The 12,363-nt window shown below is 40.4% G+C and overlaps 1 protein-coding gene across 8 annotated transcripts in view; it reads right to left on the bottom strand.

The window, feature by feature from the left end:
- Positions 1 to 12,363, bottom strand: part of GRIA4 (glutamate ionotropic receptor AMPA type subunit 4) — a 480,512-nt gene that overhangs the window by 37,759 nt on the left and 430,390 nt on the right. For all 8 annotated transcript variants that reach the window (XM_043579212.1, XM_043579210.1, XM_043579209.1 and 5 more), the window contains 3 exons: positions 11,009 to 11,379; positions 8,743 to 8,941; positions 2,007 to 2,254 (listed from right to left, as the gene is read on the bottom strand). In XM_043579212.1, the coding sequence (XP_043435147.1) occupies positions 2,007 to 2,254; positions 8,743 to 8,941; positions 11,009 to 11,379 (818 nt within the window). The remainder of the gene's footprint in view (positions 1 to 2,006; positions 2,255 to 8,742; positions 8,942 to 11,008; positions 11,380 to 12,363) is intronic.

Genomic DNA, 12,363 nt, shown 5'->3' with positions numbered 1-12,363 from the left:
GGGGGAAGCCAATAGCTGATGATTATACAGTTCCAGACAGACGAAGGCCTTGAGCTCGTCCCCACACAATCCCCGTAGTGTGGATTTGACAAAGTGGCACATTTAAGGGGGGTCTCTCTCTTGCCATCAATGGGAGTCAGGCGCACCCGTATCTGAGGGCCAAATGCAGTCCTTGGAACTTGACTTTATCAGCAGACACAAGACAGAGGACAAGGCAGCTACACCCACAGAGAATTAATTAAGAAAAAGCGACATCCGGTGAATGTGATCAGTGGTCTGAACACTGACGTATGTATCAACCACCGCTGCCGTCTCCCCGTCTATGTCTATTTCTCTTACGTTACTTATGTTACTGCTTTGAGAGCTAATACTTCTTTCAGGAGCGATTTCTTTGCTATGCGGCTTCCTTGCCATCACAGATTTTTACACAGCATCATGCAAAATATACCCTCCAAGACCGAATACCCTGAAGCCAGTTTAGGTTTCTGAGTGGTTGAAATATTTTGGGGGAGAGTCTGATCGTGGGTAATTTATTTGTTTGGCTTTCTCTCTAAACATTTCTCCAGTTTCATGCGGGCGGGAGGGATGTTCAAATGAGCCTGCCTTCACAATGGCCAGAGTCCACACCCAAATTGGACTCGACTGGCTAATTTCTGTTCTCTCTCCTTTGAGAACTGTCCCTTTGGACATACCATGAAAGCCCTCACTAGTTATCACGGTGTTGCTTGCAAACACAAAATACTGGTTTAATACAACCTTCCCAGGACTAGCATTTGTTTCCTCTCTCTGTGTTACCCCCACCCACCCCTCCCAAGACACACATCCAAAGCACGCTGCAGTTCCCTTGTTAAACCAATGAAAACAATCATGTAATTTTTATATTGTTTTCATTCCTACTGGGCTCAGGTCTCATTATTTTCACGTTTCAAGGGCTTACCAGAGACATCATTTTTCAACACCAGGTTCGTGGTTAAGTCCTTTAGCAAAGATTCTGACTTCTTCTTGAATCTGTGCTTTGTACGAATCTCTCCTAAGCAGCACTGAGACCAGAGTAATTTGTCAGTTGTCATTTCTGACTCCGGCTTTGCTCTAGCCCCAACGATTCAACAGCAGCCTTTAATTGCTTAAGGAAAAGAGGAAATTCTGCCTCCTGGGCATAAACATGTGAATCCTCTATGTCCAGGACCAAAAGGGTAAAAAGGGCAGGTTTTACCAACATTTCCTTCAGAATGAAAGTCTCATCTTTAACACATGTGGATTAATACCACAATGATGACGGTATTAATCCACATGTGTGATGCTTTGCTCATGACTCACACTGCAGGGGTCTCTGTGTGAGCAATTCTACATTGTCATCAGGTCTGATTTTACGGATCTTACTTAGGCCACACTCCCTTTGCAATGGGCGAGAGTGTGACTGGAGTAAGCACCATAGAGTCAGAGCCCAGCTTTCTGGCCGATAGCGACTGCATCTATAAACAGATGCGGTTACAGAGTTAGCACCCATACAACCTCACGGGGATCTGAAATATAATGATGCCGTGAAAAACGAAACACTGAAATGGAGAAGAAAAAAAAAAGTGGTTTGTTAGGAAAAGGTTGGTTTTCTCTTACTCAGAAACTAGAGGGCAGGCAGAGTGCGGAAAAATAATGAGAAAATGTAGAATTGTTAACTGACAAAATGAGAGCGCAGATTTTAGTGACCAGACAAAGTTGATGAGACACAGAAGTGCGGCTACCCACGTTTTCGGCCCACTGGAAGCAGCTAGTGTTCAACCAGTTTGGTTTTTATATGGCCTTAAAGATATACATGTCAACTGTGATTCATTATTCCAAAATTAAAAAAAAAAATTACCTGACTGTTGATCAAAACGTATGAAATGGAGGAAAAGAAAACGGACGGACATGCCACGTTCACACACAAAACCAAACACGTCTGTCGGGGACATCAGGGAAGGTGGAATACTATAACAACACATGTTCTATTGTTATACTATCCCACCCACCTTAATGAGGAACCCTTGGGCGTTGCTACTCCATAGCCTTTCGAATCCAGATTTCCTCCCACTTTCATCGTGTCGCACGGCTTTCGCTGCTCAATGTACTCGTTCATAGTGGACTCCAGGAGGAACGCAAATTTGCCCTTGGATTTGCGGACACGAGCCACTCCCTCAGCTGTAGTCCTCGTGAACACGGACGGCTCTGCCGATCGCATGTAGGTCCACATCTTTTCGTACACTGCTATTTTTGATCTCTGGAGGAAATTAAAATAAAATTAAATACAGGAAAGAAGGGAACAACATGTTAATATCGACCGAACCCACATACAGAGAAAGCCTTGTTAAGTACCTTTTTTTCCCTTGTCCCGTCAGTCCAGTCTCGCCTTGCTAGCATTTTGCCCTCCAGCGAGGAAACTGCCTGTTCTAACTATTTTAGGACATCACTGAAATGGCAGACATGTAGAAGCCATACCTGAAGGAGCGGGCCTGCCTGCCATAAACAATTACCCTCCTCAAGCGCTTAAAGAGCAAAGTACTATTATTTTTATTTTTAAATGTAGAATGCCATTACGAGAGTTCTATCACATTCATGGTAAACCGGAAAAGGGCCAGATTAGACTTGAGGTCAGCTCTGTAAAACTCCTTTTAATCCGGCACTTGAATTGTAGCAAATGAGGGGTGTTACTATGCCGTGCCATTTTTGTCTTCTCTCGTGCTTCAGAGTTGTACACGTGAAGCATTCTAAGTCGAATAGGAAGAGCGGTCCGGACCAAGTCAGTGGCAGAGGGGCACAGGAAGAGGGGCACAAACCAAACGACCACAGCACAAGGGGCAAACTCTAGGTCCACCCAATGTTTTTAGACTTTTTCTAATAAAATCTCCAAGTAGCACATACATTAAACTTAGAAACGATTCCTTCTCTCTCTGCAGGTACACACTTCGAGTTAGAAACGTCATGGAGATGCAAAGTACACTGTAGGGAATACAGCAACTGTCCAGTAACGTATGGTGACAGATGTCAAGTGCAGTTGTCATGATGAGCACTGAGTGATGTATACCTGAAACTACTGTAACGTTGTATGTCAACTACACTTCCAAAAATAAAAAATAAAAAAATTATTTTCAAGTAAAAAGTCAGAAAACCTGAAAAATAAAGAAAGCGGTTCCTGTTTTCCTATTAAATATTTTAGAGAGTTAGTCTTTCTTTCTTTTTTTTTTTAACGTTTATTTATTTTTGAGACAGGGAGAGACAGAGCATGAACAGGGGAGGGTCAGAGAGAGGGAGACACAGAATCTGAAACAGGCTCCAGGCTCTGAGCTGTCAGCACAGAGCCCGACGCGGGGCTCGAACTCACGGACCGCAAGCTCATGACCTGAGCCGAAGTCGGCTGCTCAACCGACTGAGCCACCCAGGCGCCCCGAGAGTTAGTCTTTCTAATACCCTGACTTCAGCCAAGAAATTTATTTTTGTCCATTTGGGCTCCATCTAAGTCACTCCCACTACTTAATTTATCTAGATCCTTGTGCTGGTATCTGTATTCATATTAGATCTTGTATCCATACAGACGTTTCAAATGCAAAAATATTTCCAAATGAACTCAAATGTCCCCGAGGGATATATTTAATGAGTCAGAGAAGCCTGCCTCGTGTTAGATGTTTGATAATACAATGATGCTCAGAGTTTTCTGGTACGAGTGTTTGCCCAATAACAAGGTGTTGACCTTTTGTATCTGGATCCAAATAAAAACTAATGGAGACTTCATTCAGACTTAAGTCTCTTCATTTGAGAGCAAATCCTGAGTACCATCTATACTCATTGTACCTTGACCTTCCTTTGTCTATCAGAATAGAGGATCCGATAAATGACAGATTCTCATTTATCAACAAATACCCTGAAGAGCAAACTTAAGAAGACACATCTTTGGGGCAAAAATCAAATGATTCAGGTCGACAGAGAAAGATGTTGATAAAAGTTGGATTTAACATTTGGTTTCAGAAGATGGGAATGGAGTACTCAGTATCCTATGTAACAGTTAAGAGATGTGCATACTGGAACACTATAAAAAACAGATACTTTATGCCAATGTGTGTTCAAATGGTGATAAATATCAAGATGGAGAAGGGACATCCTGTATTATCCCATGGAGTGTGTTTACGCTATTAACACTTAAACATATCTCAGTGGCGTAGAGCTTGTGGGGGGTGTGTGTGTGTGTTCAGGTAACGTCGGGTTACTTGTGCCTACAGAAAGCCACACATGAGGAAACTGCATGCCGACACTAAATGAAACGGCAAATATTCTCTGTGGCTCCAGGCCAGGGGCGGATCTGGACTCAGAACCCTCAACCTCGGGATCCACTAAGGAGGCCATGCTGCTTGGCCCCCTTCATTCTGTCTTCAATAACAGAGCTGTCTTCCAGACAACTAACTCTTTCATTTTATGAGTTCTGATCTCTGAAAATCCTAAACTGTCTGGATCACCGGATACAGAAGTCCTTAAGCATTCATTCTGATAATTTCAACTGAAAGAAATGTTGGCAAATGACATGTTTTAGGCGTATAATCACCCTAAAAAATACGTCGACTTGTGAGTGTCACCGAAAAAGGTACAGAGGTCCACATACATTTATACTTCATGGATACTACGTTGAAAACAAAAGAAATAAAACCTGGGTATCGTTTTCATTGAAAAGTGTTCTGAAATTTTTTAAGAACATGAGAGTTCGGGTGGTTACTTGGCAATTTTCCAGTCAGTGTCTGGCATCTTACTCGAAGGGATCGGAACCGCTAAACAAAACTAACACAGCAGAGTGGAAAAAGAGTATTTTCAGGGCTTGACAATGAGGGAGACAATTACAGAGCGCAATGAAATAGTAAAACAAATGATTCCTTTTTAAAAGAACAAAGTATCTTTAGGCCACTGATATTTTTTAGAAGTCCATTTGGACAATATTCATGTGAGGAAAATTATTGCTGCATTTGTTTAAATACATTGAATTACATATACCTTAAGTGCAAAGGAAGGTAAATTAATTCCTTTAAAATCCAGAAGAAAGAGGAATCCAAATGTAGTTGCACCAAACTTAGCAGGCCTTATGTATAACAGAAATGGTAAAGGTACAGCAGCCCGGTGGGAAATTAGACAAATAATGAAAGCAACTCTTTTGGGGGGAAAAAAAATTACACTGTCACTCTGTGAATGTTTAGGAATTCTGATTCAGAGTTAAAGGCGCGTGGCCTAGATAAGATCATGTTCACATGGTGAAGGGGGTGGGGGGGGGGGACATTCAAGAAGGGAAAGACGGAAATAATATCCCTGTGCCTTATCTGTGACCGCAAGAGGTGTCTGCTAAGGAGTGAGGGTAAGCAAACCTTTATACATTTGATGAGACAGGTTAAAAGGGAAATTTCTGCAGACCCAGCAAACTCATGAATGCAGTGATAATGGGATTTTAAGTCCCTAAAATCTTCAACTGTCACATCTTCTGAAAGATTAGGTTTGGGGAGTGACTAGGCTCAAGGTAAGAAGCAAAGACAATATAAAAGTCATTCTTTGAGATTAGAAAAATAATCTCAGATTTATTTGTTTATTGTGAAACTCAATGAATAGGAGGCTTACTTATTTAAAGCACTATTTTGTTACTTGAAATCATTCTTGGAGTTTTAAAACTATGCTGTGCTTTTAATTTCTCAAAAATGAAGTATCCTGCCATTCCCGTTTTTTAAGAGAAAATATGTACACATGTCACGCATTATACTTCATATGCACATTGTTGTCAGGTGAATTATTTCCCGCTTCTAGTCGCTTATGCAGCATGGCTGATGTTCACAAGATTTGATAATCTTATAACCCCTGAGAGAGTAATCCACCCCATTTACGCATTCGTGGTTTCCCCGATGGCTGAAACAGCCACACTGTAAAATCTGCGTTGAAATAAAAAAGCAGCATGTGCAAATCAGGTGTATAATAATGTCTCAGTACCTACAGAGAAGGCTGTCGGTAAGTGACAAATAGGAACTCTCTTTAAACGCCTCTATGTTTATGCTGAACTGGGAGCACAGAACACGAAACATACCAAGCTTCACAATGAGGCACGCCCAAGGCAACAGGTCAATTCAGATGTAATTTTCCCCCATGGCCTAATTCTTTCTCCAGCTGATTTTAACTGCAACATTTTTTGAAGCCCTGAGTACAGGTCACTGCCCGAGGCAGTTCAGTGGGGCTGAGAGATGTACCATTACTGTGTTCCCGCGAGGAAACATTTTCGACAAGGGCAAAAATACCCTTCACATTCTGTTTCCTCAACCCGTCAGACAAAATGGTTTATTTAAACCAGGTCATCATCTGCGGGAGAGGGGGGAGAGCACAGGATAGGAAATGAATTCGATTTTTATCAGAGAATCCGAGTTTATGCATTCCTGAAAGTGTGCGGTCAGGGAATGGGCTTTCTTGTCCCATTAGGGTTCAGGCAACAATAAATACCTACACTTCTAAGAAAATCTTTCCATTTTGAAACTGAAGTGGGGTGGGAAAGAAAGGAAACGGGGCACGGTGATTGCACAGCCTGTGTGAAAGGCTCTGCAAATCCAGCAAACAGCTTCCCTTAGTCCTGTATTTCTTATCAACATACTCTCTTATCTACCTCACCAGTTTTTAGAATTTGGGACACTTTAAAAAAATTCCATAAAGATTAAAAATAAACATTTTCAGGGTGCTTGATGCTCGAGAGCTTTACAGGGAGTTATTTATGAAATTTTTTTTCAGGGAATCAACATGACCTTTCTTCCTTTATCACTCAAGGCAGGATGATGAACCTGCAAATATTTGCCTGATTTCCATGAAAATCAGTCACCTTTTTCCAGTAAAATGCAAGTGATAGCACAAACTTGTATTCTATTTTGATGCATACACGTAATGGTTTCTGGGCACAGTCACTGAATTTTACCTACTTACTTTTGGACGGAAGCAGTTACAAACTTAGAGATTTCCGGCAAGGTACTGAAATTATGCTAAAACGTGTTAGAGCAGTATGTTTCTATCAGTAACTTTTAAAGACTGGGATGTACTCAGTAAATTTTAAAAATTTGCTTAGTTAAATGTATCCATAGAATACTGTTAATAAAATCTATTGCTATGACTATTATTTATAGTTTTAGAAAAATCTGCAAATACTCTCATTACCATTAATTTTTCATTATATCTATTGGCAATGTTCCAAATTGTTGACGAAGACACTGTTCACAGCCTGGTTTCTTTTTTTTTTCAATATATGAAATTTATTGTCAAATTGGTTTCCATACAACACCCAGTGCTCATCCCAACAGGTGCCCTCCTCAATGCCCATCACACACTTTCCTCTCTCCCCCACCCCCCCATATCAACCCTCAGTTTGTTCTCAGTTTTTAAGAGTCTCTTATGCTTTGGCTCTCTCCCACTCTAACCTCTTTTTTTTTTTTTTGCCTGGTTTCTTTTTTAGACAATGCCCAGTGATGCGTCTGGCAGAATTTTTGTGTGGTTTGTTCTTAATTTAGTATTATGTAAACATCTGTAGTTTATAAGGATAACACAATCAGATCTTTGTACAAAAAGAGAAATCTCTTACTGAACTCCAAGCACATGAAACTTAAGGCCAGCTTAACGATTAGGGCATTTTGTTGTTTTTAATTTTCAGGCTGAGTGGGAAAATGATAAGCATATACATTTAAAATGACAATGCAAACTTTCATGTCCTATACATGTAAGCGTGAACTTCCTTTAAAGGGTGATCGTTATTTTTACACAAAACCTTAAAAAATAGGGAAATCTGTCTTGTCTTCTGAATTACTAAGTATCTGTCACTAACCAACTGAAAGTACACGTAAAATGTCCTCATTATTACTTTGGTAAATACTTGAGAAAATGTCACTCTGACTAGCTTTTAATGATTTGGTTCTGAAATCACAAAATGAATCCTTATCTCTGACCAGACATTACCAAGTATGTATCTCTGGATTAAGCAGAAGCGGAGTAAAAGAGTTTCACCGATCAAAAATTCATCCTCCTAATGGAACCAACAACCGAAAGACAGAAACAAAAACCCCCAAATACCTGCCATCCTGAGGGAAAACAAAAGGGATCATAGCCATATGTAAATTTCTAGCAGTGTGAACAATTTTATCCACAAAGCAGAGAAGTCAGCACATACAAAGCCCTACAAAGGTGTCCAGAACATAACAGTTCTCTTACCATTATCTTGTGAGGAAGCAAATATATTGCTTTGAAATCCACTGTTACAGAATAGATTATAGACTATATATACCTCATAGAAGGGAGTATAACCTGCAGTTAAGGGTTTCAAATGTAGCACGTTAAATTTATTCTTTAAAAAAAAAAAAACAAATCTTACCTTCATTTTTACGCTTTTAACCCCAAAACATACATAAATTCAATCTTCCCAGATGCAGTATCATCATAGCATTACCAACACTGGAATCCTTTGGATAAGTTACATTATAAAGTTGTTTTAATTACCTTTTTGTTGTCACTTTTCCTTGAGTCTTTCTTGTAATGTGAATAAGTCAATTAGATTTTGCAAATTAAAGTGATTGTAAAATCCAAGTAGAAGTATTGGCATTAAACGGAGCAGTTACTACTGTATGTGTAAAACCTACCATGGCTACAGCCCATAGAATGTTTGTTGGCAAAAATGGCCTGAGCTTCAAAATTACGAACATTTCACCGTTGGTGTTTCCCTTAACTTACTCTGAAGAATTCTTTTGTTGACCCTGAATCCAATGTTCCATAGGCAATTTCTGTTTGTTTGGCCAGGTCTTCCGCACTTTCTATGGGGGAGACCATTCGTTCTACCGTCAGGAAAGCAGCGAGGTTAGCGGTATAAGATGATATAATGATGAGCGTGAAGAACCACCAGACACCTCCAACAATCCGACCTGAGAGGGATCTGAACATGGAGAAGATAATGCACATTTTCCTTTCTCTAACCGACATAGAGAAATAGAAGAAATACCATCGATTCCCAATGTACGTTGAAAGCAACAACTGCAAATATCGTTTCATTTTCTGTCTACTCAAGAATGATTCTAGCCTTCAGTACAATCTGATGCCCTTCATGGCATAGTGAATTTAGAAATGCCACTGGCAAGATGGAAAACGTTTCCTTTTTACTGTTTAGTCAGCAGAAACATGGGACTTAATGCATTTCCTTCAGGTACAGAAAAGGAACTCGCACTTAAATCCAGTGATACCCTCCTCTCTTTACATTTTAGCATCTCTGAAATTAGGATGCAGCCTACAGGCCAGGAGATAAAACACAGTCATGTGTTTTAATGGGCAGCATTATTTCTCTCTCTGTGGTACCTAAAATAGCAATACGTCTTAACACTGGGAGAGGTCTTAGATTTGACACAATCTGATCAATACCCTTATGACAGAACCTGTGATTACCTTCAGTCAGAGCCCAGCCAGGGTGGGTGGGGCATGTGCCAAAGTGGCACCTGCCATTGGCTGGGCCAGATGATGCCTCAGACTGGTCTCAGAGGGACTGCAGTCGAGGGCTGTTTTGTTAGTTTGAGATTTCCTTTCTGATAATTTCATTTGTGAGCGTTACTGATCTGAGTGGAGGATGGGCTATGTCCTAACGCATCTTCACTTTCCGGTGTAAAAATGTTCCCTCTGCCACTGCCAACATGAGACCTGAGCGTGTGACCTGTCAAGGGACAGCAGGACGGCATTAAAAACCGATGCTAACCTTCCAGAAAAAAACTTCTCTCCTCATCCTTTCCCTGCTATCAGAGACGTGTGGGTGATGTGGATGCAGACGAAAAGTGGGGATGGAATGAATTAAAAATCCAGGTCATTTTCATAATTGATATCACTCAGTGGGACCATCAAACTATTTGAAATTCCTGGGACAAATCGTTTTTAAACAATTTTGTAAAGTAAGAAACAAATTTTCATGTTTTCCATGACATTTCTAGCCTTAAAATTCTCCCTTTTTTATCAGTATTGTATTAGTCGCACTTGTTGGTTTTAATTTGGCATTTGCTTCATCCTGGTTTTCAAATCCATTACTTGATTTACTTTGTTTTCTTTTCATTTCATTAATTCAGAGTTATTGACTCAGATGCATATGTCAGTGGAATTTAAACACATTTATAGTTTTCCTGGGTCTTAACGAACATCAAGTGACTTGTGGCTAAAATGTCTCCTTTTGAGAAAGCATACATTTCTTTAAAAAAAATCTGTATATTTGCAATGATGATATAAGTCACTATTTAAATTCAATTCTTAGCTTCTCCGACTTTCTGCTGTTTTTTTTTCCTACAGGAGAAAGTTGGTATTTTTCTTGTAATGGGAGATTAGCTGCATTTTTGGCAAACGTAACTGAAAATGTCTTAGTGGCATCCAAAGGAAGTGAGGCATGAATCCAGAGATATTGAAAAACATCTCTATTAAGCTAACACAGCACATAGCTGAACTCTGCCCACGGCTTGTATTGTTAGATAGAACAATGTATACCTGCTACCCACCATCCTGACTCAGGTTTTCGGTAACTATGTGGCAGAAATCTCCTGTAAGGTGCATGGGATGTAAATCAAGTTCGAAATTAATTAAAAAAAAAAAAGTGAACAACAGCCACAGTAACAAAGACATTTGATTTTGAAAAGGAGACAAAATGGAAATGAATTCCTGTTCTTACAGTTGAGATTTTTGTCTCCATCTGTCAAACCAGTGAAGGAAATATTAATACCGCAGTGCTTTTTGAGGGTTCTCACGGGTAGCATGTTACTTTTCCATCGGGAAATTTCATCTTTATGAGGTTTCCACATTTGGCGCTAAGTTGGAGAAATCGGCCGTGAATATACTTAGATTAATTTGGGAACTGCAAGTTTTTTTTGTATGTTTCAAGTAAAGCTCTGCTTCTGGGACAAGAACCTGGATAGAGATGTTCTGCACGACACGAAGGATTACTGGGGAATCGGTGAGGAACTGAGGTTTCCAGACTCACCTGGGTGAAATGTCACATCCTTGCTGCATGAAGGCACCCAGGGAAAACCAGAGGCTGTTAAAGATGCCAAACTCATTGGGAGGCTGGTCGCTGGGTCCTTCCTTTCCATCCTCCGGCTCTTCTGTGTGCCACTCGTACGGACTGAACCTGCTAACTAGGAATAAGACCACGCTGACACCAATGTAGGCAAAGACTATGCACATCCAAATCTCATAGGCCAGAGGATCCAAGAAGGAAAACACTCCTGGTTTGGATTTCTGAGGCTTTTTGATCATGATAGATATGCCCAAACTCATGAAGGGCTTAGAGAAGTCAATGACCTCCTCTCGGACCAAAGTGATTGTCAGAGGGGCGATAGCAATCTCTGCTTTCTAAAAGAGAAAAGACACATGAAAACACATAGGTTAATGCATCTTGTGAAGCTTTAAGGATGTGGGCTGGGGCAGAGGGGGAGCCCTAATTGCCTTTCCTTATGGCTGAATTTCTGAATTTCTTGGCCAGAGTTGCTACGTTGCAGCCTTTTCTGTTTCCTTTGGAATGGTGCCACGGACTCATTACTTGGCCATGCCTTAATATTATGAATTGCAAATTTCAAACAGTCCTTCTTTTTTTTTTATCCCTTTCCAGTTGTAACAAACCTATCATACTGTCTGTGTTTGTGGGACAGAAGAAACCCGTTGTTTGATGACATTTTCCAGTCCAGCGCGCACACAAAAATCTGGAAATTGGCATTTATTTCTTACTATGCCCATACGGTGATTTTTTTTCTACTTCCAATTTCTAACACAGCTTTTGGAAAACAGTGGATTCAATTCTCAGATATTATGATCGTTAAGACACCAGCTTCCATTTTTGTTCTGAGCGATTTTTCTGAGCCCGTTTTCCATATCTCTACAATGAGGACACTTTCCTGTTTGCCTCGCTGCATTACTGTGATTATCCATTACAAAAATGAATAAAATACTAGTGAGCACTTATTGAGGGATTATGTACCTGACATCGAACTAAATATTTAAAGGGCATCTCATTTAACATTCATGGTAATCCCGCTTATCACTGTTTTCTAGACGATGGAACTGAGACTCGGGTGAATTCTACACGTCACAGCAGTTCTGGGATTGGAGCTTGTGTTTCCTTGTGAATCATGCTGTCTCTCAAACTGATGAAATAAAGGGTCATGAGAAAACTGTAAGATGTTACATGATCTACACTGTGAAAACAAAGATCATTCGATTGTTCGTTTGGAAAGGAAAATATTTGGCATTAAAGTGGAATCTGGGACATTGCTCAAGCACTTGTGCTCTCACACAGAGGCTGCCTCACTCCCGTATACCCTCAGCTCGCTGGTTCACCCG

This window comes from Prionailurus bengalensis, chromosome D1, assembly GCF_016509475.1.
Source record: "Prionailurus bengalensis isolate Pbe53 chromosome D1, Fcat_Pben_1.1_paternal_pri, whole genome shotgun sequence".
NCBI lineage: Eukaryota > Metazoa > Chordata > Mammalia > Carnivora > Felidae > Prionailurus > Prionailurus bengalensis.
The sequence above is the reverse complement of the archived record's forward strand: the minus strand, read 5'-3'. Positions and strand labels throughout refer to the sequence as shown.